Genomic DNA, 26283 nt, shown 5'->3' on the forward strand with positions numbered 1-26283 from the left:
AGGTAAGAACTTAGATATTTTGAGAAGTAAATAGAAAGAAGAACGATCGCATGTTTTTGTAGCAAAATGTAATGATTACAATTCATTATACATCAAGCGAAAAATTTCCATTATTTACGTATGTTCGTTCTGATCTACGGAAGAACAATGACTGCAAGAAACTTGCTATATTATTCACTGCTCCGTAATGGCACGGTAATTGCTTCATTCGGGTATCCTCCAATTCCTTGGCCAACATTTCTCTCATCATTTATCAAATTATTGGACTTCTGCCACATGTACTCATGGCTAGTCGTAATTAATGTGCAGTAGTGCTAACCCCAGTGGCAGTCTTGTTCTCGCCGTGAAAGTTGCTCGCTTGAACTCGAGCAATGATATCGCGATCGCTCTCTGTGGGGCCATTCAGCGCCTCAGCAGCCCTAGTCCTGAAGCCGGGAACCTTGGCAAGTGCTTTCCACATCGACCTTGTACCAGGAATGCTACCATGGCGTTCCTGATACCGCATCAGCCAGACAGAGACGATAATGAAGATCCAGTAGAAGTTGTAGGAGAGTACCGATCCGTATGTGGCGGTGTTCTCCCAGCCAAGAAGAGCATTGAAGACGTCCCATCCGTGGTCGAGCTCGCCGCTGCAGCAGTTGATGTGCCATACTGTGCTGCTGATATCGTAGGATCCGGGACCAGTGCCAGATTCTGCGACGTCGCCGCCGGTTTTCTTGCTGAATCTGTACATCTCCAGGCTCCACACGGACTTGGAGAACATGCCGGCGGAGATCAAGTACAAAACACAGGTCGAGGCGATTAGGAAGATTTGGATGGACATGACGTTGCCTCCGCGGTAGACGAAGTATCCGATCAAGAGACCAGCGGCAAAACCAGTGATGATGGGGATGGGGAAGGCAGTGGCTGGAAGGCCAAGCGATACACCACCGATGAAAACTACTGCCTCCAATCCCTCTCGTAGAACGGTTATGAAAGGAAGGATGAACATAGCATACTTGCGAGACCAGGTGGCAAGGCGGTGCTTAGGGACGCCATCCTCCTGGTTCTTGAGCAAAGACTTCGCAATCTTGACTCGCCACTTCTCTTTGGCTTTGTTGATGCGGAGCAGTGTTAGGCCCATAACGGTGATGATGATAGAAGCAATGAGATAGAAGATGCCTTCCCACAAATCCTCGGACTGCGCCCAGATGTCGTGTCCCAAGCCATAGAAAACTCCAATGAATGCGCCTCCAATGATCAAGCAGATGAGTGCGCCCACACCTGATCCGAGCCAGATCTGGCGTCGCAGTCGTTTGTATATCTCAGGATCTTGACCTGGTTGGCCCATGCACTGCTTCACAAAAGAGAGAAGCACTGAGATAATGATGGAAGCTTCGAGACTTTCTCGGAAGCAGACGAAAAAGAGCTGTACGGCGAACACGTTTGTGCCCATGATGGCAAGCAGTTGAGGAAAACCCCAGACAGAGTAGATGATAAGGTGTTTGAGGTGTCAAAAGGGTAACCTTCAATACAGGAAGGCAAGAGATGAAGATGATAAGATTTGGAAGCGAGACGCGGGAGTATTTTGTATCTCGGGCTGCTTTATGTTTCAAGCCACTGCTACTCTTTCGGGAGATGCACTTCGGGGGGACACCAAGCTTCGACAAGGCATGACTTAGCGACTTAGCGAAACGCGGCATGAAAAGAAAAAGGCCAAACCCAGCAAAGCGGGGCCTTGTTAGCAACACCACATCTGGTGTACCTTTTAGTTACGGGATGCAGTAGGTAGCTCCAATTGTTGGGAAGGGGGACGCAGACGACCTGTTAAAAAAATACCGCTACCCTTGCGAATGCCACCTTGCAAGTGGTTCGACATTCTTCGGCTAAAACGGGCGACCCTGAGTAATCTGATCCATTGTACGAACTGATCATCGCTACGACGCAGGCCTGTAGGTAGGTATTCCTGGAAATTACGACCAGTACAGGGCCGACTGGTTTCTTTATTGGGAGCCGCTGATCGGACCCTCTCGCTTCACCTTTTCCAATTGGGCATTGTGGAGCGAGAAGGGTTGGGTGGTCTCTGTTGTAGCGGGCTCTCGCCTTTCCATTTAGTCCCGGATCAATCTAATCAACCATCTTCGACCGAAAGATCTGATACGATAGTTGGATGTTTAAGATCATCTGCTAAAAGAACCGGGCAAGGAACTTGGCAAGGGTGGAGCAAATGTGCTTGTTTCCCATCTGATAACCTAAACCCAACGTTTGCAAGTGGTCTGACCACCGCTATCCTTCATCGAGGTAGTTGTTTGACGAGCTGGTGGTCCAGATCGACACTCCTCTCCGCTTGTGCATCAATCTGCAAGGGTGCGTGGTGTATCTGCGACGAATCACTGTGATCTCTGTCCAGCAGTTAATTGTCATTATCCACCCCAAAGCTATGGCCTGACCGCTTACAGCTCACGAGCGCTCCATCTTATTGTTGGCCCGTATCACGGCATAAACCAGAAACGACAGGGTCTCGTTTACAGGTCCGTCTCCATCAAACTAATCAGATTCTCAATAAGTATCATGTATATCGCTTAATCCACGTTCTAATGAGCTAGGATCGGCTCCAAGAATTCGCAGGTGTAGGAGGATACCTAATATCAGCCACCAAGTTTGCGCGCCATTCGGCTTTTCGGCGCTACTCCCTTCACGTTGCTCTCGAAAACCCCACTGCCCTTCTTATAAACGTAGAGGTAGTAATTGAATGCAACGTTTCTATTTTCACCCTTGCTCCCTTGATCTTTTCCATTTGCCCCCATCCTGTCGTCTTCTTGTAACCAACATCAACATGAAGACGACTCTCAGACAGACACTGCAGAGTGCAGTGCCTTTCCTCCTTCTCGCTAATCTCTGTACGGCGAAGACCGTTACTTATGATTTCAATGTTACTTGGGTTACCGCCAACCCCGACGGTCTTGCCGACCGCAAGGTGGTTGGAATCAACGGACAATGGCCACTGCCAATAATTGAGGTGGAAAAGGGAGATCAATTGGTTGTGAACATGCACAATGGACTGGACAAGGCTTCAAGCATCCATTTCCACGGAATGTATCAAAACACAACAACGGAGATGGATGGCCCGGCTTATGTTACACAATGCCCCGTTCCCCCAGGCATGGACATCACCTACAATTTCACCGTCAACCAGAACGGCACGTACTGGTACCATTGCCATACCGAAGCCTGCTATCCAGACGGATATCGACAAGCTCTTCTCGTCCATGACAAGGATGCATATTTCAACGAAAATGTGGAGGAGGAGTTCACCATCACATTAAGTGATTGGTATCACAGGATGACAGAGAGCATTGAGCCTGAGTTTTTGTCGCTTTACAATCCCACGGGCGCGGAGCCGATTCCACAGTCATTCCTTTTCAATGATACCTTGGGAACAAGTATCAGTGTGCAGCCAGGCAAGAAATACTTACTGCGACTCATCAACGTTGGTGCTTTCGTCGCCCAGTACTTCTACATTGAAGATCACGAGTTCACCATTGTTGAGGTCGATGGAATCTACACAGAGCCCAAGGTTACCGACTTGATCTACATCTCAGCAGCTCAGCGCTACACCATTCTTCTTGAGACAAAGAATTCCACGGACAAGAACTACCCTATCGTCACAGTAGCAGATTCTACCCTGCTCGATCTGATTCCGTCAGACTTGCAGTTAAACCATACCGACTGGCTGGAATATAACAAGGACGCGGCTCATGATGAAGCAGTCATGAAAGTGGAGGAATCGAGTGAGTTGGTTCCTGCCGACGACGCAGCATTGGTACCGTATGACCGGCAAGCCTTGTTACCTGAGCCGGACCTTGAGATCACACTGAGCGTCGTCATGGACAACCTAATCAATGGCTTCGGTTACGCTTTCTTTGATAACATCTCCTACACTCATCCCAAAGTGCCAACTCTCTTCACTGTCATGTCTGCTGCTGAAGATCAGGTCTCCAACGCTGAGATCTATGGCGAATTCACGCATCCAATCGTCCTCGAGCACAACCAAGTCGTCCAGATTGTCCTGAATAACGCTGATACTGGCTCACATCCTTTCCATCTCCACGGACACGCCTTCCAGGTCATCGATCGGTACCCACCCCAGGGTGAGCACTTTTACGAGCTGGCCGACGTCGCTGAGCCGGTTGAGTTCGATCCGAATAACCACACTGCATTTCCGGAGTACCCGATTAGGCGCGACACACTGGTCATCCCACCGCAAGGCTACCTCGTAATTCGATTCGTGGCCGACAATCCGGGAGTCTGGCTATTCCACTGCCACATCGACTGGCACTTGATGCAAGGGCTGGCACTAACGCTCATCGAAGCCCCAGATCAGATTAGAGAGCGCGTGAAAATCCCGCAAAACCACTACGATGTGTGCAGCGCGGCAGGCGTAGCGGTCCAAGGAAACGCCGCCGGAAATACCCAGGACTACCTCAACCTCCAGGGCCAGCCTAGGCAGCCCGCCTGGCTGCCCGCTGGCTTCACGCCCCGCGGGATCGTTGCGTTGACGTTCACGATTCTCGCGGCGCTGCTCGGCCTGGCTAGCATTGTCATCTACGGCCTCTCGGATCTCACGTATGGAAAAGAAGACTCGTCGTTGGCGGGCGACAGTCAGGGCCCATTGGAGGAGCCTGGAAGCACGCCTCGTGAGACGGTGGAGGCTAAGCGTAATTAGGGGAGCGATAGCATCGTTTTTGGGATCCGGGTGCAAAGTAAATACCACTTGTTATGATAGCTATGAAAATATTAATTATCTCCTTTCAAGAATGAATCGAAGTTCGGTCTCTCAAACTGCATGTATGCTCTACTGAGCGCATTCTGATCCCGAGCCTTTTCTTACCCAATGTACCCGTGTATTCTAGAAGTATGAACGATGCGATTCATTTCGAACTTGCAGGGAACATGTACGGCCCTATCACCAAGATGGCAGCTAGAAGCAGCCTAGGTATGAAAAGATCTTACCACCACGCTAAAACATGGCGTCCAATGGCCGTTTGAAAGCGAAAAACATGGCTGAATAGAAAAATCTTATCAGATCACATTGTCACAGATTTTAGGACTCAGGAGGACCCCTCTGGCGGGGTTGAGGAGATTTGCCTGCGTGGCTGAACATGCTAAGGGTCTAGCCCATGCGCGGTACGGTCACTACGGTTCATTACAAGTACAACTATCTTTCTAGCGTTTCCAACAAGCTCAGCCAAGGGAAATCTTGTGTTGGATCTCCGTGCTTGTTAAGTTTTCCTTCTCCACAACGGAGCATGGGGTGCGCATGCGAGGTCCTCATTCGTTACCCATTGCGTTTCTTTGTGAGGAACACCAAGGACGTAGACTAAGAAGGATGGAAGTTATCGCAAGCAATGGGATTCCCTTTTCGCTGCATCCCTTTCCCGTTCATTCTTATTACTCGAACAACCGAACGAACGAAAAGTTCGTTGAATAAATGGTTGGCCTTGCGATCGCTCGTTTCCACATACCCGTTTCGCATCCCACTGCGTTCGCTTATATTTTTGTATGTATCAGTCCACCCGCTTGGGACGCCACATCGTATGGTCACCACCACGCTATTGAGCGCCTCGGTCGGCGTGACAATCGGCGTCTCTCGCTGATCGCCGTTCACAATCATCCAGCGGGCAAATCGACGAGCTGGATAGGCGAGGAGGTGCATTGTCAGGCATCGTTGCCGCGACAGATAAGATGCACGATTGATGATGGGAAGTGGTGGAGTTATCATATCAGATGATCGAAGATTATCAAAAGATGCCGTATTGAGGTGGCAAGTTTTATCTCCTTTCCCATATACGAAGTATTCAATAATGGAAGCCGAGGCAGCCGTTGCAATAGAACGCTTTCGCACGAGCTGCCTTTTCTTGGGCTAATCATCCCGCTCGTCTGTTTGGCTAAATAAATCGGCCGTATTCACAAAGACGGTGGGGAGGTGATAAACATGCAGCAAAAGAAAAATGTCGCACATGCAATTACTTCGATGGACCATTCTTTGCATCTGCAGCCAAAGTCAAGAAGGGTGGCGAACTCTTATGTTCTTTCCAAGACGTCGTTGTCGGTTCAAAGACATCACACTGATCCCATCATCAGTCGTTGCTCAAGCTCCACTAGGAAGGCTGTTTTCCTCCTGACATCATGCTCAGCCGAATAGTGTGTGCATTCGCCAAATTGGAAGCCAGCATTTCCTCAATGAACGTCGCAGGCAATCTGCATCCATTGCCCTGTTTTCGCTCCTCATCCCTCGTCTCCCGTAACGGTCACAGCCAGTGCGAAGCCGCAAAGCGCATAGCAAAATCATTGCAGACAAGTCCAGATTCTCTTACATGCTAGCTCACCTTGAACATGTTCTGGTTATGCGTTTGCCAAACAACCAATTCGCCGTTTGCATGTGGGGCCGCGTTCTCCTCACATCATGCAGGACTTCCGAGAACTTGGACTTGGAACCAGATTGCTTCTCTGAAAATAGAGCGAATTGACGAAAGTTAGTACGCACTACCAGAGAATAGTTCCCTGGATTGGATAGTTCAGTGTCTGTTGCTGCTTCGCTAGTTGCCTGAGTAGTAATGACCGGAAATCTATTCGTTACTAAATATGCAGACCCCCATCAATGTTTAAGCAACAGGCCGTCGTCGATTGACAAGCACACTTGATTCAACCGTGGTAGACGTAGTTCTGTCGGATTAACTGCAAATCCAGACCATGATGCCATGATGCACAACTGTAGACGCCGGCGAAGCACGCCTCCGTAGTCGTAATCTTGACGTGCAATCGGCAATGGGTTTCAGTATCTCAAGGTGATGCGCGCATAAGCTTTCCTTTATCTTAAAATTAAACTTCTGCAGTTCGATGTAACTTGGCCGAAATGTTATGCAGGAAGGTTTCAGCTTATTGGTCCACGTTGTCCACGACGGGAAACTCATGAAGACTTTCTTTATCTACACGGCAAGGTGCATCTCCCACGACAAGGTGTTGCGTCATTTGAGCAACTTTTGCATGGAACCTCAAAGACATGGGTGAGAACCCCATGCCCCGTGTTGCACAGTCACTGACAAACATAAGGAGCTTCACAGCGTAGGAACATGCCTTGAATTGACTCCATGTTTCGTCCTTTTCAAGTCCAATTGCTATATACGCGCACTGTTGTCGCAAAAATCTCATAATATGTCCTTATACTGACCACAACTTGTTCATTACGTGTAGCCAAAGGTTGACTGCATTATGCTCTGTGCGGAGACGGATCGCTGGACAATATGTGACGATCACCCAACCCTGGCCAAAGTTCACTGCTAACAACGTCTATTCGACGATCTCCCCACTTAGAGGCAACTAATCTTTGCCTCAATATTCCTTACATGCAAAAAGGCTGCGAACAACACGGCTCGATCGATTACGGAACGGATCACGAATAACGCGGAGATCTACTCCTTCTTCGACCAAATGCAACTATCCTCCGAGCAATGTCTCCTAAAGGCTGCTCATCATATATATCCACCAGTAACTGATATCAAGCCCGAGAATATACGGGCGTCGTCTCTTGATCCAATCAGATACACATTACGATCCAAAAGGCACGAACGACCAATCGAATATATACCATCCAAACTCTTGACTATATAAACACTTGTCCATAACCCCGTTCATCGAGCTCGTATCTACCTCGACGCATACGTTCGGAGCGCACTGGCCCTGGATTGAGGCAGTTGCTTTGCACGCGCAAACGTTCACCGGACACGTGGGTCTTTTGGGTTCATGCCAGCAACATCGCCTGCTTCGAGCAGAGTTACCGCGAAATTGCCAATCGCGTCAAGATCTCTCGACGGCTGGACCCGGAGGCCAAGATCTTTGAGCTGGTAGAAGACTGGCTATATAGCCATGAACCATGGCTGCTTATACTGGAAAACGTGGACAATGCCGACTTTCTACTTAAATCTCCCGTTGTTGGAGATGGCCAGGCTATCAACTCGGCCAAACGGATACTCGATTACCTTCCACATCGCAAGCACGGCTCGATCCTCATCACGACAAGAGACAGGGGGGCGGCGCCCGACAAAATCCCAGACTCTCAGTGGACTAGGGATGGAAGATATGCTGTGGAGAAGAAACCCTTGGGATGCATAAGGTGTTTCTTTCGCCAAGTCTCAATATGGATCATGTTGTGCTGCCGCACATTACAATGTTAGGTTCATAGGTTGGGGGGTGAAAAGGACAGGATCAAAAGACCTGACAATGCCCATCCATTAGTAGGGGCCTGAAGCACGATTATAGTGATCGAAAACCGATAAATACTATCGCGGCCAAAGACACGTATAAAGATAAGTGGTGGAACGTCTTACTGAGGTATGTACTAACTCCCGCACTGTTCCTCTGATACATACCTATTGCCCATTCTCATCTTCAGTGCCTGCAACATTGTTTGGATTCTAAAACTGTACAGACAATAATGGCCTAGAAGAAGGAATCCCAAATGTCCGCGTATGGCATTTTCCTGCGAAGATCAACGCCAACTCCATTAAGCCACCCGTAGAATTCGTCATACCGAGATTCGAGGCATGACAGAACTATCCCGCGCCTCTCCAACGGCGGTCTCCCGGTACGCTCAGAAACTTCCCGACAGTGTTCAACCCCATGGATCCATGATGACTCGTTTCAAGGTCTGCCTGTCTGACCTTCGAGCATATTACGGAATCGGCGAGCACTCGGAGGACCCACTGGCACAGCTCAATTGCAGTGCGATTAGCATATATACCACGAAAGCCATGAACCGATTGTGACAGGTGATAGGGAAGGGTAGCGCGTAATCTCCCTGACCGATCCGAATTTTCCAGGGAGGAACATCAGAATGCAATGGAGAGTGCGAGACGACAGTATACCCCAACGCACTATATAAAAGGCCCAAGAACGACAACGAACGTAGCCAAACAGGCACCGAGGAGACCCTGACGACGACGACATCCGTTGCTGAGAGTGGAACCGTTGGAATCCTTCAGGTAGATTCGCCTGCCGGGGAGTGGGGAGACGAAGTAACACATCTCACAGGCTTGTCCACCTTTCATCTCAGGAGCTGTCTGGATTGAGGAGCTGTCTGGATTGGCCAACTGTCACAGGCCTGCGCTTTGGATGCCCACTCGTTCATGAACAAAACGAGAACCAAGGGAAACCTCTCGATTCGGATTTCCCGCTACGAGAATTGTTAAAGGTAGACAGCTTGTTGGAGTAGGTTGAGCACAAGAGACGACCGAAAAGTCGGTTCTTGCGTTCTGTTTTGCTGGCAGGGCGGCATCCTGGCACCCCCGAGTCAGTCTTCTGACTCGAAGAAACCCAAGTTATCTGAGCGGGACGATCAGGAAGAATAGGGCTGCTGAACCCCAAGATATATACTGCGTCTCCATGAAGAGGCTGATCCGGATGTCAGAGCCCGAAGGTATATATTGGATTTGAGTGAAGATGCCTCTCATTTCTGCTCTACCTTGGGTAGTCGTGGCGAAGATGGTGATCGACCGCGACGAATCGACATCACAATTACTACAACGTCCCTGACTTTTAGAATGAAAAGCACTTGTTCATGGCCCCCGAAGCGTTTCGGGCGTCATCCAACGGCCCCACGAGGAGCATTGACGATGGCCGTTGAGTATCGATTACACCTTTCCGCCGGATTCTAGATTGCGCATGTGGTGTCGCCCACTTTAGAGGGATCTATATACAACATTACCATGAGGGGTTTTGCTTGCTATGGAGGAGTCTATACACAACACTATTCTGATACGACCCCCTCCGCTGCGCTCCACAGCCCGGTGAAACAAAGTGCGCAAGGCCAAGTCGACAAGATATCTAAAGGTCTCCCTTGCCAAAAAGACACCAAAATCCTGATATTAGCAATTTACTCCAGCATCAATCCTCGAAGGTGGTCGCCACGCTACCTTCATTATAACCACCATAAGCCGGATCCAGTTATACAAAGCCACCAACTCGCATGTGGTCGAAACAGCGACATTTTCCGGGCAGTCGAAACCATCAGTTGGTGAGATGTAGAAATGATATGAATCATTTCGTGAAGTCTCCAACCATATGTCTCGTGGCCTAGACGAGTTTCGCTGTGCAATTTGTTCAGCAGATCGACAAGGAGAGTTGAGAAGGATGAAAAGTACGAAAGCGGTGGATATAAGAAACATTGAGAGGGGAAAAAGGCGCATGAGGGGAAATCAAAGCAGTCATTGGAATCAGGATCGTCTTCACGGAGATAGCGATGAACCAGCAATGGACAAGCTAGGAAAGGACCGCTTAGGACTCATCCATCAGCACGATACTTTTCAAAGATATCCTATTGTACAAATACGCAATATTCATTGTAGCTAGATAGATGACGACAGCAGTGTCAGAGGCTTGAGGCGTCGCTCAGATGTTCACAGTATAGTCATTCTGAGATGCAGTAATCAAGCTCCACACGCGTGATATCCCGCATGCCTAATGTGATCATACCGAGCTACACCTTTTGCCCATTTCCGATAATTATAGACAATGCTTTCGGATACTAGAGCCGCAAGTGGATAAACCTTCACAACGACACTAAGCTGAAGCTGCTGAGCGCGATGCTGTGAGATTCCCTCGTGGCGGGGAGCAACATCTGGCAGGTGAGCAGTATGAGCTTACACCAAACGAGCATCTGCCTCGGAAAGTTTCCGAATTCAAGCAAGCGATTACTCGCACTGCGAGCTGCCTTTGGTCGAGTGCGCGACTATTATGTGAGCAGGAGGCGCTGACAGACGACAAACGAAACAAACGCCCGCCTCGTCGCCTATACCTTCCCTGAACAAAACTTGAGCGTGTTTGTTGTCACCAAAGATGGCAGACCATCGATCTCGGTTTCAAGTGCGGCCAGCGTCTGGCGCATGGTGAGGCTGTAGAATGTTGCGTGTTGCGCCGAGACGTTAGGCCCTGTGTTGGCGGCGCCAGGCGAGGAGTAGGCCGACGTTTTGGGGGCCATCCTTTCAGTCGCATCCAGAGGAAGAATCCGAAATTCCAAATTCAAACGGTGGGGGATCGATGCTAAAGTTAAATCCTTTTACCTTCATTTTCTACGGGTAGGTAAGTATTTGACATCAGTAGCCGCCCGTCTAGTCGTAAGATGAATCAAAATCGGGCGAAAAGTATGCGAGAGTATTTTGTGTTCGCAGGGCCATTTCCATTCATACCTGCACCCTAAAGTGATCAGTGCATATAGTTTTGGGGGCATTTGCAGATTTCGAAACGCATCTGGCAAGGTATGGGGGCCGAGCATGCAGCCGTAGACAACCTCACGCACCCCATCTGCATCTTAGAATATGACGTCCAATCTGATCGACAATGCCACGCGATGGTTACGTAGGCAATAGCTGCGTAGACAATGCAGCACGCGGCTAGAAACCGAAGGGTGGGAGTAAGAGGGAGGGGACTCAGAGGAGATATGGAGGGTGGCGGTGCAGCTCTCCTGAACAAGGCGATACGGGAAATTTCTGAATCATTGAATCCTTTCAGATCAACCTTTCCTCGAAGAGCGCTACGCCCACCAAAAGGGGTATATTGCATATGCAGTCTGCGTTATTGGTTAATAGTGCGTGTACCCAACATATGTGCGGTGCGTGCTTGATGAAGTCCATGAGGCGAACACCACCAACAGCCGTCATCGTCGTTGCCACCGCCAGAAATACCCCGAGTCGGAGATTGTCCCCTTGATACTCTTCCTCTCGGCACAGAAACTCCTTGAATGGCAACTGCACAGTATTCCTTAGGCCCTGTGTCATGCAGAAAGCAGGCGGGCGTGTGAAGGAGTTTCGCGCGGGACGGGAGCGAGGACATCGGACTGAGTTCGTTTCGTGACTTGACTGGACAACAGCTGTGGCTATTTTCGGGCACTACCCCAAGTGCCCACGCTGAGAAGCTTGTCGCATGCAGTTGCCGTTGCAGTCGAGGGCTAATACTTGAACGTTGAAACAATGTTCGATGTGGGGATGTCGAAAGAATTTGATACATACGATTAACGATCAAGTGGAATATGGGTGGATGGGAGTGAATGTTCAAGGCTTGATTGGTCCGTGCTATACCACCAAAAAAGGAGAAGCTCCACTGTTCAGCTCTCTTCTACCCAACCTCATCGTCTCTTCTTCTTTTTCTATTGGAAGATCGGCCGAAACGGGAAACACAAGCTGTAGAAAAGTAACTATTCGACATCAATCCATGATTCCAATGATCGGACTTGTCGACATGGAACCTGAGAGAGGCGATCCAACCATCTGTCAGCGTTCACTAACTACGATGTTCGCGGTTCGCAATGCTTACCTGACAGAGCTCCGGGATAGGAGGCGATGGAATGGTCCCCAGAAACGTCATGGCGCACTGCTCCGCCACAGTGAAGTGAGCCTCAAGAAGACGTTACGAGACATGGCTCTGACCGACTCCTCGGGCCTTCCCTTCAGCTAGTCGGTGCATGAATAAAAAGACCCTAAACCCGTCTTGGCCACTATTGAATGGCGATACATTTATCTACTGTCGGCAAGACATACTATCATTTGTATCAGATGCCCCTCCACTCTTTGATGTCGTCTTACTCCTTCGTTGTCACTCCTATCCGTCGTATATGTCTTTAATTGTCATTCATTTACTCCCTCTTCGTTTCTCCCTCTCCGTACATGGCTTTTTGGACTACAGTGATGGATTCTTCGAGAATTCGAGACGCATCCTCCGTCGGCCGCCGACTGGTGCCAGTTATGGTTGACCAAATTGCCAAAGAGGACCCCAGACGAAAGATCTTCTCTTTTCCCAAATCCGAGGATCTCAAGGATGGCTTTCAGGATTTAGACTTTTCAACAGTAGGGCGAATTTTGCTATTGCGGTATCCTTGTCTAAAAGTCTAACACTGCCAGTTTGCGAACGCTGTTAACAAGACTGCATTCTTTATTCAACGAGAGATCGGTCGAAGCTCGATGTTCGAGACTGTATTATATATGGGCGACCCTGATGTTCGCCATTTTATTGCACTGGTTGCGTTGTACGTCTATACTTCTAATCTCACGAGCTCACCTATATGCATACTAACTGCTTCAAGAATGAAAACAGGACACAAGGTAAATTTTATGCCACCATGCTCTTAGAGGAGTCAAAATGACTTGAAAGTACTCACAAAGTCTCAGGTTCTATTTAGTTCACACCATAATAGCATTGCTGGTCATGTCGACTTGATCAGACGGACCGACTGCGCGATTCTCCTACACACCGCAGGATTTTCTATCTCTCATATTGCAGAGAAATGCCGGATGGAAACCATCTGCATGCCGGAACTGGACTATCTGCTGGACGATAGCCAGTCATGCGAACACTATCCTTATAATTTCACGTTCGAGGAGGCCAAAAATCACCCCTGTGTGGTGGTGCATACGTCCGGCTCGACCGGCATGCCCAAACCTGTGGTATGGACACACCAGGCCCTTGTTCATTCCGACGTACACCACAAAGTGCCGCAGTTCGAAGGCAGGCCGACAATCTACGGTGGAGTCTCGGATCAGGGATCGAGGACTTTCAGTGCGCTGCCAATGTCTCACGGTGCAGGCCTTCTAGGGGGAATGGTTCTTTCATTATTCAACAAGACTACGGTCGTATTGGGGCCTCCAGGACCAGTCACTGCGGATACGGTCAGCGATATTATAGAGTATGGTCATATCGATTCGATGAAATGCGTCCCAGTAACCCTTGAAGATGTAGCTCAGAGACCCGATGTACTAGCGAAGCTTAAGGATTTGTATCACATCATCTATGTTGGAGGTATGCCACCTTTGGAAAGGTCTCTTCATATCAGTTGCTGACACCTTTAGGGCAATTATCAAAACGAGCCGGTGACACCATCACTAACTATACCCATCTTTACTGTAGCATGGCGAGCACCGAGACAACCACGATAATACAACACGCAACGGACCCCAACGACTGGAACTACATGATGTTCAACCCCGACTACAATGGCATCGAGATGCGACCTTTAGGACACTTGTACGAGCTTGTCTTCGTTAGGAGACCCGAAATCGAAGAATTCCAAGGTATCTTCAAAACCTTCCCCAAGAAGAAAGAATACTCCATGTCGGATCTTTACTCCAAACACCCAACGAAACCGCACCACTGGAAATATGAAGGAAGGAAAGATGGCATGATCATATTCAAGAATGGTTGGAATTTCAACCCGCTAATCCACGAGCAACTTATCATGGCGCACACTGCCGTCGAAAACTGTGTGCTCGTAGGAACGGGGCGCGATAAGCCGGCCGCCATCATTAAACTCAGCAAGGAGTACTATACCGAGGACAGAGAGGCGTTGGAGGATTTGTTGGACGACATCTGGGAGAATGTGGAGCAGGCGAACGAGTTGGCGGACACAGCTGGGCAGCTTGAGCAGGAATATGTGATATGGGCCAGGAACGATAAACCGTTCTTGATTGCTGGCAAGGGTACTGTGCAGCGGAAAGCTACGATCGAACTTTATGAACACGAGGTCGATGAATTATACAGGATAAGAGGCTAATCGAGAGGGTTGCATATTTTGGCGTTGGTTTACAATTTTTGTGTGGTGCTAATATCATAGAACGTATAGTGGGATCATTGAAAAGGAGTTCTGATTTGGAGGCCTCAGCATTACTTTTATGTTCAATGTAGATAAATTCACATATACATAGAGCATTTGACCACAATGGGTCGCATTATATATCCAATTCGAGTCATCGGATGAATGTAGCATCGAAGGTTCACATTTCATGTATAATTCTATATTCTAGCATAGTGGACTTATCTGGCCTGCATGGAACTCGTTGTCTATGGTCTCTCTTACTTCTTTCCATCTTTTTTCCGCATCTTCCTCGGCGTCGAACGAGTACAACCAACGGTTCTGAAAGAGCAAAATCAGAGTTAATCGACGAGAAGGAATAATGTGTCACTCACCTTGATCTTAACATCCTCCGGGTCTATGTCTCTATCTTCATCCACACTCTTCAAGATGCCATGCCATCGATCTCTCAAATCCTCTCCATTTAGTTGGCTCAACCGTGTCCTTCCAAACCTCAGCTTTTCATAACTCCTCGTCGCAACTCCGACCTCATCTCTTCCATTCACCAAGTCCAATGCCGTTGCTAAAACTCCCGCGCTCTCAACAGCCTGACTTGCTCCTTGTGCCGAAGTAGGTAAGTGAGCATGACAACTATCACCAAGTAGTACAATTCTATGACTCCCCGCGCTGACCCATGTACTCAAAGGCTCTCTATAACAGATCTTCCAATCCAAACATCTCTCTGTCTGCTCCACAATCCCTCTAATATCCGGATCCAACGTCATCACCAACCTCCTCACCTCCTCCATATCCCCCTCCTGAAACCAGCTCTCTGGCACATCTCCATCATCCTTATGCGTGATAATCCAGTTAAACTCCTCCCCACCTCTCAGTGTATTCTGCACAAGATGAGTATCAGGCCCAATCCAGAAATTCACACAATCCTCCCCCATATACTTGTTAATCCTCGCATCGCCCCTCTGCTCCGCTGTCGGCTTGAAGAAAGCACGAAAACACGCATACCCAGACGACACAGGATCGTCCCTCACCCCCAGCACAAGCGGCCTCGCAAGACTCTTAATACCATCCGCCGCAACAATCACATCCGCCTTCAACCTCTCCCCCGACTTCAGGGTGATGATAGGTTGCGGATCGACGTCATCGTACGCGACGACCTCGCTGCCCATGCGGATTGGGATTCCCCGCGCGCGCACCCAGGAAAGAAACACGTCGTGGTAGTCGCCGCGGTGGCCGATATAGCCCGCCATGTCCATGAGGGGTTGCACGGCGAGGACTTTCCCGTCGCGCCAGCGGCGTATGGTCATGTTGGGTGCTTGGTTACCGATGCGTTTAATTTCGGAGACGGGACAGCCCCATTTTTGGAGGAGCGTAAATGCGTTCTGCATCGTGGCGGTTTCAGTGGATATCTCTTCATGGCTTTTTCGCCAGACTTTGTGTCTCTTCCCGGGCAGACTGCATTCGGAGGAGAGACAGTAGTTGGACTGCGCCAGAAAGACTATCGCTTGAACTTACCTCCCCAAGTCCTAGACTATCTCCCAACCTCCCGAACTCCCTCACTTTGTCTAGGACGCAAAGGACCCTATGGCCATGATGGTGCAGCGCGATGGCGGCAGCACAGCCGCCCAGCCCGGCACCGATCACAATGGCTTATCGTATTTCCGCATCAGAATCCGAGCTCACAAACTTTAAACACGACACCTACGCGAGAGACAATAGAGGCACGAACCTGTGAGGGGCAGATCATGTGTAGATCGCAATGGTTCGTATTGTGGCGTAGTCATTGCGGGCGTACGTGCTGAATCCGGGACCCGAGCACACGGGTGGGAATACGATGTATGTATGTATGTGTGGTCCGGTGAAGGTGGGAAAGGATTAAGAGATAAGGACAGACACGAAGTGAATTGGATTGAAGTCAGCGTAAGCCTTGTGCCTCGATCGTGAAATCTAGACAAGGGATGCTCTGAGGTAATGCGGCAAGTGGCGCGGAATTAGTTCCACAAGGCTGTATTTTGGTACTTAAGGTACTTATCCTGGCTCGGATCTGGGGACAAGATGGGGGAAGATGGGAGGGGAGCGGGACCGGAGTATGGTGAATGCAGGGAGTGGATGTGGGGTTGAGGTGGAGGATCGGCATTTGTGTGTGAGCCTATTTGGTGGGGAAGTAAGGCTGTCACAAGGCACTGGAGAGGTGACTTAACCTCGTACAATGTAAAAGAGATACACGAGTAAATATTCAGGTCAAGAAGGATTGAGAAAGCGATGGATTCTAAATCATAGTTTTGGCGAGATGGTGCCGCCCCCAATGGCTTTCTCCACCCTGTCTCCAAGCAATTCCCAGCCTTTGCCGCGATAGTTTTTGGGCCAGATCCCGTTCCTCCCTGGGGCGAGGATTCCGTTAGGATCGAGTGCATCCTTGATAGTCTCATTGAATCGCATCAGAGCGTTGTTATTCCAGTTGTATGTACCGGCGACTTGGTCAGCAAATAGCACATGGGTTCGATACTCTCCATAACCTTCTCGTGCCGTTTCTGCAATGAGTTCCCGCATTAGACCTGCGACACGGCGTTTTTCATCATTGGACGAGCGGTCGTAAATGATGTTTGTGATATAGTGCATCTCGCGACCAGCTACGCATAGTGTTGGAAAGAGATCGAATCCGTACTTTTTGTGCAGACGAATGTTGATATCGTGAACTATCTTTGCATCTGCACCACGAGTCGGAGTAATTGGTGAGAAGAACAAGTGCGCAGCATTGGGCTTCCAGTTTAGCCAGTCGAGCTCTCGAAGGATAGGGACACCACTACAAACCAATGCTCGCGAATGGATGTAATGGTCATCCGGTAGGTCCGACGGTAGAAAGAATCGTGAACCGGGAATGTTTGCAAAAGCCGATCGAATGATATCGAGTTGTGTTTCGATGCTGGTTTCATCTCCGTACTGTGTTCCATAGAACACCCACGAACAGTCGCCGCAGGGCAATTGCGCAGCGTGCTTCTGAATTATGTCTCGTGGGATAGGCGAGGAGCCGGCGTACCAATGCGACTTTGGAAGGCCCGTCACGTTCAGTTCCTGGACTACATGTCTGAGCTGAGGGATGTTTCCGAGGATTCGCTTTTGTGCCAGTGGTCGGATTGCTTCGACGATATCCGGAAAGTCCTCTTCACTTGGAAATGTGATCATGTATGATTGATGACCAGTTTCGTGCATTAGCCAAAATCCCATCTGGCAGACGATGCCGAAATTACTCTGCGAGAATATGCCATCTGAATAAGGCCCGTACGCAGGCTGAAAGGACTGCCATGTTGGGTTGTCGGCGCCATTCTTCCCTGGCATAGCGCCCATACCAGTCCGTAGGATCTCTCCATTTGGCAGTACAATCTCCATGCCACAATGACAAGCAAAGTGATCCCCCATTGGAGTGTACCCAACACCCCTATCAATGGCATTGCCCAACACGCTTCCACCACCAAGGTCTGGGGTATCGATCCACAACGGAAGTTTCCTTCGTTGCACCTCCTCGTACAGCGCAAAATATGAGACACCGGGCTCCACGACGCACGACGCATTTTCAGCGTCGATGTTCAATATCTTGTTCATTCTCTTGCCTAGGTCCACAACAATAGAGCCTGGCACACGTGGTGCGGTCCCACCGTAGCCAACGTTCCTGCCCATCGATATTGGGTAGATAGGTATGGCATACTTGTTCGCCCACCTCACGACCACCTGAACCTCTCCGGTTGATCCGGGATATGCGACAGCGCTACAGACCAGATCTTCTTGATCGACAACATGGAAGGCATCATGTGTATTAGGATGTTCAAGATACCACCCATCGACCAAGGGCTGGTTGTTCAGAACGACGTTGTCATCGCCAATATCCCGCTTCAGCGCAGCTATCGCAATGTCGAACTCGTCGCGCGTTGTATCGGGAGGTAATCGAACATCGGCGCGTCGTGGTACGGATTCAGGAACGGTTTTATTCGAGTATAGCCGATTTTTGGCCTCTTGGGCAATGCCATATAGACGCGAGGGTATGCCGCTATGACGTTCGGTCAAGGCGGGTGGTGGTGGTTGACGTTTGAGGTTCTCCATCGTCGTTGATCGAGTGTGAGGTGCTGGGCAAGGGTAACATCCGCGTATGAAGCTTCTGGACGAAAGTGCCCAGCTTCCACCGGTGGCAGGAAGCGCAGCATATTCATGTTATGGTAGGCATGGGTGTGCACATAATTCCGCTCTGTTGTAGACTGGCTGTATGTGGGGGAGAGTTGGGGGGATAGGCATCGGATAGGTATCGGATCTACCTTGGTCAAGCGGGGGAGCTGCCCATGCACGGCATTTCTGCTTGGCTGGTGCAAACACCTCGTTGGCTGTACTCGCCGTGACTTGCAACACCAAAAACTCTCAAGCTCTCAGGCTCTCCTAAGTAATGGTTCGAAGAATGCATGAAAAGTATCACTTTTTAGAAATCAATGATGGATCACCTAAATCCAATTCCTATTGGCCCTCGACCATGGGATCTGCTTCGCCTCGTTTCAGCCTCGTCATCCCCATCAGTCCCATGTATCTTCTTCATCAGTATCAGCACTCATGTCGTCCCTGCGTTCAAAACAATAATTCAAGATGAATCCAACGACTTCGGACGAGGTGCCTGAAAAGTCTAGTGCCCATGATGAGCAAATTGAACCAGAAGATCAGGACGCTCAACGCTGTTGTAGGCTTCATTCGGAAGACGCTGCCTACATAGCGCAACGTGAGTCAATCGATTGTTGCAAACATGGAAAAGGAGAGACAGATGATATTTCTTCTCTATCGAGGAATATGAATGGAATGCTATTAGAGTCGGAAACCGTCGAGCCTCTAGTATATCCACATACTTCAAATGCTCTGGATAGCTTCCGTCTTTTGGCTCTACACCCAGAAATGGGGAGTCCGAATTCAACTGTGCGATGTGAATTTATCGTCAGGTCTACGAACGAGGATTACTGCTACCTTGCTATTCGTGGTAGCAGGGGCCACCCATCTCTCGTCGTGGACATCGTTGTTAATGGTCAAAAGTTGGAGGTCACAAAGAACATACAAGTATTCCTCAGTACTATCCGTTCAAAAACCCACACTCGACTACTCTGGATTCGGGAGATCTGCTTGAATGCCGCGAACAAAGAAGAACGTAACATGGCGTTTACGGAACAGCAAGAGAATTATATTTTTGCACATAGCTGTCGCGCTCTGGATATGAACGACTTCATGGACGATGCAGTATACGAAGAAGCGGACCGTCTGTCCTCACAGAGTGCAAAACTATGGCGGGAGATTCCGACTGATGAGCTTCAAGACGATTTCCACCATCCCCAACATTTCCCAATATCGGTTGAGGGTACGTCTGAGCGTGGTGATCTACCATTGCCCTATCGATATGTTCCCTTGGATGTTGTTGCAGGAGAGATTCGCCTGGTCCTTTTGCCTCCAGCTAAGCAATACTCTGATCCGATCAAGGCATATCTTGCGCATGAGCGACTGAATGGTCCTGTTCGATTTCTATGCTTGTCATATACGTGGGGGAGCTCACAAAGAGACAATGAGATGTTGCTAAATAACCAGGTCATGAAGATAACTCATAATCTGGACAAGGCATTGAGGGATCTGCGCAGTTACGACAACATTGGCATCGTCGTTTGGTGAGCCTCCGACATTAGTACAAAGGTTCAACAAGTAAAGATTAACATTATCAGGATCGATGCCATCTGCATAAATCAAGAAAACACCCAGGAGAAGAGTCGGCAAATTCCTCGAATGTGCAGCATCTATGCGAAAGCATTCACAGTGTGGATGTGGCTCGGCGAGTGGTCCGAAGACGCGGAAACTGCGATTAGCTTCATAGGAGCTATCTGCGCGGCGCCCGATTGGCAAAAAAGAACACCTGCTCATGGTTACCAAATCACTTACAATCCAAGAATTTGCCAGGGATTTGCCTCTTTGTATCGACTATTGACCAGGCCCTATTTCACGAGATCATGGATCGTCCAGGAAGTGGCCATGTCTTCGAATCCGACTGTTGTTTATGGGAGGCAAAGGATATCCTGGTTCCAACTTCAGCAAGCAGCTTCAGTCATTCAAGTGCATTGGGATGGGTATGCTAGGCAAGACGATTTCGACAAGGAGCTACCTCGGTCTCATGAGGAGGTTGCATTACGGCTTAGTCACGTTCATCGTCTTCATTATCATCGCTCTCTACAAGAGAACGGAAAACGGTCGAGTCTCCTACATCTGGCTCTATCTGCACGCTCCACGGCTTGTTATGACCCGAGAGATAAGCTCTATGCGCTTTGGGATCTCGCGGATGACGCCCGTCTGTTGGGACTCAAGCCAGATTATACCACGCCAGCATTCGAGGTATACATGGATTTCGCGCAAGCCTACATCGAGAAGCACAATAGTCTTGATATTATATGTGCCTCGCAAGAATTTACCATAGGCCTGGGCACCTGGACTCCAGAATGGCGCCACCCAGCGACAATGAATCCACTAATACAACACATTCTTCCACCGACTGTCAGAGACTCTTCCACGGACACCGCACCCCTAGATCGTGCTTTGTATTGTGCATCTAGATCTACAAGACCTATTTGTACGTTCCCTGACAAGAAAACTCTTTCTTGTGCAGGCATGTTTATAGACAAGATCGACTATGTACTCGAGCAGAAAGGCCAAGTTGATATCCTTGATGTTCTACGATGCCGTGACATAGCTCGCCAATGGTGTCGCCGGTACGGGAAACTAATGCCCGAAGACGAGGTAGATGATCAGTTCTGGTGCATGCTAATGGGCGAAGAACCAGGCGCCATTCGAGTGGAGACTCACCCTGAACGAAATTCCGTGTCCTTCCCCGGTGCAGACGACGAGAACATGAACTATCGCGAAAGGATATATTCCATGTTGCGAGGCCGTCGAGTGATCTTTACCAAACTTGGGTACATGGGTCTCGCGCGAGCAGATGTTGTGCCCGGGATGGATGTTTGTATTCTCCTCGGGTGCAGTGTACCAGTCGTCTTGGGCGCGTGTGACGATTTCTTTTTCTTCTCGGGGTCAATCTATGTGCAAGGCTGGATGAAAGGTGAAATGCTTGCTTCAATGGGGACAGATGAAGAAATCCAACGGCGTTTTCACAAGGAAAAGCCCATCACCATCCGCTAAAGTCAAAAGGGCAACGAGATGCCAGGAAGACAGCTCCTTTCTTCATTCTGATCAGCGGATTCATCTAGAATCGACGTGAGCCCTGTTAATATTGGTGGAATTATAGATGAACACAAATACGTTGCGCATGTCTATCCTGCCATCTTTCGAAAACCTTAAGCCATCATGTGAAGTCGAGGAGGTGCTTATTGACAGCTGCAAGCCTCATGCGAGACCCCAGATTCTGCAAAGCATCTTATGCGACTTCAATATGATGTCGGAATCTGGGGAAGCGAGTATATTAAACGGCTTGCGATCGATTGGTGCATTTGTAAAATCCGAACCAGGGCGCGAGGAGATCTTCGAGTTGAGTATTCTTAAACGAAACCGTGTTCCCCATTTGTTTATAAAGACGATTTAGGGAACGCTATAGCCCCTATAAGGGTGCCTGTTCCTCAAGCATAATTGGCGGTAAAATATGGTACCGATCTGGCCACACGTGTTACCATTGTGTATCCCAGGTTTGGGTTGTCAACTCCCATGCAGCCAAGACAATCTCGACAAGCGTGTTTCAACACCAAATACAGGACGACAAGTCTGTAAACATCCTTGTTACTCTGGGGTCGGGCATTTCCCTGGCCAATCGCTAATCGTACGGAAGATCCACTTGTCCCATTCACCATTCATGTCATGTACGGCAGCTAACCCAAATGCCTCATTGCCAAGTGCTGTGAAGCAGACGGTTGAGCTTGTACAATATATTGAAATATCAAGGGAGACAATCAGGAGAGAATATACTCCGCAGTTGATGAAGCAGGTGTATATAAAGAGCCAGCAACCTCACGATTTTACAGCATTCCTCATTCAACAACCTTGACGGTTTCTTCTTCTCTATACATTCTGATTGACAACTTTGCTTACCTTTTCTCCAAATTCATTAACCTCCTTTCAATCTTCACCTTCGTCATCACCCATTCCAAAATGCAACTCATCAACTTGGCCGCTATCGCCCTTACCGCGGGCTCAACCGCTTTCGCCGCGCCACTCAATGCCCGTGCCGCTGCTGTTGACCAGCTTGTTGGTTTCGGTGCAGGCACCACTGGAGGCGGTTCTGGTTCTGGAACTACCGTGAACTCCTGCTCCACCTTCGAGGCTGCTTTGAAGAATGGCGGCGTTATCAAAGTCAACGGAAAGATCAGCGGCTGCGGAATCCTCAAGGTTCTGAGCAACACCTCTATTCTTGGTGTTGGTAGCAGCTCTGGATTCTCCGGAACTGGACTTCGCCTCAAGGATGTCTCCAACGTCATCATCCGTAACTTGGAGTTTAACACTGCCCCTTCAAAGGGAGATATCATTGACATCGAGTCATCTACCAAGGTCTGGCTCGACCACTGCGACATCCACTCCAAGGGACTTGTCGGCGGCAAGGACGACTACGATGGTCTTTTCGACGCCAAGCACGGATCTGATTTCATCACTGTCTCCTGGACCAAGTTCCACGACCACGTAAGTTTAACTAAGTCCGATTGTGCCCCTTCAAGACATTCAACCAATTAACCAATCCACAGTGGAAGGGGTCCCTCATCGGCCACTCCGACAAGCAGACTTCCGATGCCGGCAAGCTCCACATCACCTACCACCACAACTCCTTCATTAACGTGAACTCGCGCCTCCCCTCCGTCCGCTTTGGCGCCGCCCACGTCTACAGCAGCTGCTACCAGAACAACCCTACCTCCGGCGTCAACTCCCGCATGGGCGCCAAGGTCCTCGTCGAGCAGAACAACTTCTCCAACACCCCGCTCTCCGTTGTCACCGACCTCGATTCCGCAGAGGAGGGCTTCGCCACCGAGCGCAACAACATCTTCTCTGGAACTTCTACCACCAGGATCACCAAGACTGGAGCCCCTACTATCTCCTACTCCTACACTGCCGATCCCGCTGCCAGCGTTTGCGACATCGTTGCCAAGTCTGGCGGTGTCGGTGTTGTTACTTTCTAAGCTGCTCTTTGTCATCATCATTGGATGTTGTGCGAGCTTGTGGTAGTTTGAGGTGAAGAGGTGTCGAAGTTTTGAAGAGGTTTTTTATGGAGACGCAAAGTCTATTTCGAATGTATATATTCCTATCTTTAACCATACTTTCTTATTGTAAATACAAAGCATATTGCCGGCAGTTTTGGTGTCAATTGACGTTTTGATGTGAAGTGAAGTAGAGGACTATTTACCAGGTCTAGACCTCGCCCAATTGCCCAGAAACTTACCGTCTTCGCAAACTTTGGCAGGGATGAGTAGTCATTCCTGCACTAGAAGTTGAATGAGGGCTCATTCCATCATTGGGAAGGATTTGCAAGAAGTATCAGAATAGGATTTTGTCAAAGCTCAGTAAAATATGGTAGACATTAATCACGCTGCACATCTGATCATTGGCATTCTTCGGGAAAGTCATATCCTCAATTAGGAGAATCGTGGACTTAAATTGGAAGGTTGGTGGAACAATGGTCATAAAACAACTGTAGTGGGGCGTTTCGACGCCAGAAACATGTTGGTGAAACGCACGCCCAGACATTCGAGAATCAGGAGATCGGATTCGCGTCGCTGAGGTTGGCCGTAGAGATTGCTGTCTCAAAATAACCAATAATTGACAAAATGAATCGTAGAAGAAAAATCTTGTTCGATCTTATGTGAAGCTGCAAGGCATAAAGCTTATACTATCTAATCTGGGTACGAGTAGCCAGCCAATAGTGGAATCTGGAAACAGATGTCAAATCTTGCGTCATTATCCATGTCACAGCCTCGAATTATTCACTACGAGTAATTTTTTTTGCAACCGCACAGTAAAGCGTTAAATTATCATTTTTGTGCTTCTCTTCTTAGTATAGTTCAATACTGTTTCCTGGAAAATTGGTCCGCATGTAATTCAGAAATTTAAGTTTACGAAAATGCACATTTGACTAATCGACAGATTTGCATAAGTATTCAGTCAATGCAACAACATGTAGTCAACCATGTTGGATAAAAAATTATCCATTCATCCTGTATATACCTAGATTGTTCTAGCTAACGTGACAGAAAACCTCGATATCTCAGCGTCATTTCAAAATATCTCCAGAAGTCCCATCATCAACAATCATGGCACCCACCTTTCTTGTCGTTGGTGCGACTGGGAACACCGGCCGCAGCGTTGTCGACACCCTCTCCAAACTCCTCGCAAGCCACAAGACATTTTCAGACCATCAAATTCTCGCTCTTACGCGATCTTCAAAGAGTGAGATTTCCCAACAGCTCGCCAAATTGCCTCATGTCAAGGTGGAAGAGCAAAACTGGGTCGAGATAACCAAAGAATGGCTCCTTGAGCGCAACGTCGTCAGGGCGTTCATTGCATCCCACAACCAGCCGAACCATTTCGCGGAAGAATCAACATTTCATGTCGCAGCTCTCAGAGCAGGCGTCCAATATGTGGTCAGGATCTCAACAACAGCCGCAAACGTCACACCGGACTGCGATGCATACTACCCACGTACGCACTGGGCAATCGAAGCCATGCTCAGCTCGCCCGAATTCGAGAAGCTGAAATGGACTTCATTGCAGCCTAACGTTTTTACGACGATGTTTCTTGCTACCGCGGCCCAACTGATCAAGCAGTACCGTAAGGATGGTACGCAAGATGTGCTTCGAACAATGGCATCACCAGATGCCCCCATTGGCGTCATTGATCCCAATGATGTCGGTACCTTCGCAGCTCATCTTTTGCTACAAGAAGATGTTACCAAACACAACAAAGCCAAGTATGTCATGAACGGCCCGGAGGATCTCACTGGAAATCAGATCGTACAGATGGTCGAGGAGCAAATCGGCGTCAAGGTTGAGAATGTCAATTTCAAGGATATGACGTTCATCGACTACATGGCCGCTTCGAGCCAAGAGTCAAAGAATGTCATTTTGTCCATTAAGTATGCCCCAGTGACAGGCTGGGAAGGACTGTGCTTGACTTCTACGACCAGCAAGGAGGTTCTTGAGCTTGCTCCTCCCAAGAGAACGCCTGCCCAAGTGTTGCGAACATTGCTTGAGTAGTAGACAATGTACCAGAGAAGGGCGATTCCACTACAAGGGAATGAAGACACAACCGTTGTATATAACCACAATATCAATTAACGTAGGTGGCATACGAGCCGTGGGGATGGACGAGCCGTGGGTCGTGCCAAGCCCCCACCAAAATCGCAACAAGTTTGCAACAAAGATGGCTTTTACAACAAATTACAACAATTTGCAACAAAATCGTGAGAATCAAATACAGCTTGCCTTACAGGCTCTTAAAGAAGACGCGACACTTCCACTTCAACGCGCTGCAGCACTCTACAACGTGCCTCCAAGTACTCTTCGTGATCGCAGGAAAGGACGACCATCACGACGCGATTGTGCACCCAATCTTATGAAGCTTACTCTAAATGAAGAGAGGGTAATTCTTGAGCATATTATCGACTTTGATATGCGTGGATTTCCCCC

At 48.9% G+C, this 26283-nt stretch overlaps 10 protein-coding genes across 10 annotated transcripts; 6 read left to right on the forward strand and 4 right to left on the reverse strand.

The window, feature by feature from the left end:
• Nucleotides 1–7: 7 nt before the first annotated feature.
• On the reverse strand, nt 8–1790 carry BU24DRAFT_424028 (plasma membrane iron permease). Its single transcript, XM_033528399.1, has one exon. The coding sequence runs from the start codon at nt 1433–1435 to the stop codon at nt 299–301; it is 1137 nt and encodes a 378-aa protein (XP_033383463.1). The 5' UTR covers nt 1436–1790; the 3' UTR covers nt 8–298.
• A 632-nt stretch (nt 1791–2422) lies between these two features.
• Nucleotides 2423–4992, forward strand: BU24DRAFT_424029 (multicopper oxidase). The gene has a single exon (XM_033528400.1). The coding sequence runs from the start codon at nt 2816–2818 to the stop codon at nt 4703–4705; it is 1890 nt and encodes a 629-aa protein (XP_033383464.1). The 5' UTR covers nt 2423–2815; the 3' UTR covers nt 4706–4992.
• Nucleotides 4993–11126: 6134 nt separating this feature from the next.
• On the reverse strand, nt 11127–11802 carry BU24DRAFT_228538 (uncharacterized protein). The gene has a single exon (XM_033522142.1). It carries the CDS (start codon nt 11593–11595, stop codon nt 11239–11241), a length of 357 nt encoding a protein of 118 aa, XP_033383465.1. The 5' UTR covers nt 11596–11802; the 3' UTR covers nt 11127–11238.
• Nucleotides 11803–12591, forward strand: BU24DRAFT_228539 (uncharacterized protein). The gene has a single exon (XM_033522143.1). It carries the CDS (start codon nt 12010–12012, stop codon nt 12484–12486), a length of 477 nt encoding a protein of 158 aa, XP_033383466.1. The 5' UTR covers nt 11803–12009; the 3' UTR covers nt 12487–12591.
• Nucleotides 12592–14602, forward strand: BU24DRAFT_228648 (acetyl-CoA synthetase-like protein). The gene is made up of 5 exons (XM_033522144.1): nt 12592–12875; nt 12930–13054; nt 13112–13130; nt 13197–13824; nt 13875–14602. The coding sequence occupies exons 1-5, from the start codon at nt 12696–12698 to the stop codon at nt 14573–14575; spliced, it is 1653 nt and encodes a 550-aa protein (XP_033383467.1). The 5' UTR covers nt 12592–12695; the 3' UTR covers nt 14576–14602.
• Nucleotides 14603–14821: 219 nt separating this feature from the next.
• BU24DRAFT_442228 (FAD/NAD(P)-binding domain-containing protein) lies at nt 14822–16447 on the reverse strand (the record flags this gene model as incomplete). The annotated part of the gene is made up of 4 exons (XM_033530509.1): nt 16341–16447; nt 16127–16260; nt 14989–15993; nt 14822–14935 (listed from the first exon to the last, which is right to left on the reverse strand). Exons 1-4 carry the CDS (start codon nt 16393–16395, stop codon nt 14822–14824), a joined length of 1308 nt encoding a protein of 435 aa, XP_033383468.1. The 5' UTR covers nt 16396–16447.
• A 438-nt stretch (nt 16448–16885) lies between these two features.
• Nucleotides 16886–19025, reverse strand: BU24DRAFT_393429 (vanillyl alcohol oxidase; the record flags this gene model as incomplete). The annotated part of the gene is made up of 1 exon (XM_033525196.1): nt 16886–19025. The coding sequence occupies exon 1, from the start codon at nt 18704–18706 to the stop codon at nt 16886–16888; it is 1821 nt and encodes a 606-aa protein (XP_033383469.1). The 5' UTR covers nt 18707–19025.
• Nucleotides 18910–21931, forward strand: BU24DRAFT_228758 (uncharacterized protein). The gene is made up of 2 exons (XM_033522145.1): nt 18910–20289; nt 20344–21931. Exons 1-2 carry the CDS (start codon nt 19235–19237, stop codon nt 21803–21805), a joined length of 2517 nt encoding a protein of 838 aa, XP_033383470.1. The 5' UTR covers nt 18910–19234; the 3' UTR covers nt 21806–21931.
• Nucleotides 21932–22598: 667 nt separating this feature from the next.
• Nucleotides 22599–23817, forward strand: BU24DRAFT_372037 (polysaccharide lyase family 1 protein). The gene is made up of 2 exons (XM_033524488.1): nt 22599–23290; nt 23353–23817. The coding sequence occupies exons 1-2, from the start codon at nt 22766–22768 to the stop codon at nt 23779–23781; spliced, it is 954 nt and encodes a 317-aa protein (XP_033383471.1). The 5' UTR covers nt 22599–22765; the 3' UTR covers nt 23782–23817.
• A 1006-nt stretch (nt 23818–24823) lies between these two features.
• On the forward strand, nt 24824–25897 carry BU24DRAFT_372039 (NAD(P)-binding protein). Its single transcript, XM_033524489.1, has one exon. The coding sequence runs from the start codon at nt 24910–24912 to the stop codon at nt 25849–25851; it is 942 nt and encodes a 313-aa protein (XP_033383472.1). The 5' UTR covers nt 24824–24909; the 3' UTR covers nt 25852–25897.
• The last annotated feature ends 386 nt before the right edge of the window (nt 25898–26283 follow it).

The sequence above is a fragment of the Aaosphaeria arxii genome (assembly GCF_010015735.1).
Source record: "Aaosphaeria arxii CBS 175.79 unplaced genomic scaffold BU24scaffold_5, whole genome shotgun sequence".
NCBI lineage: Eukaryota > Fungi > Ascomycota > Dothideomycetes > Pleosporales > Aaosphaeria > Aaosphaeria arxii.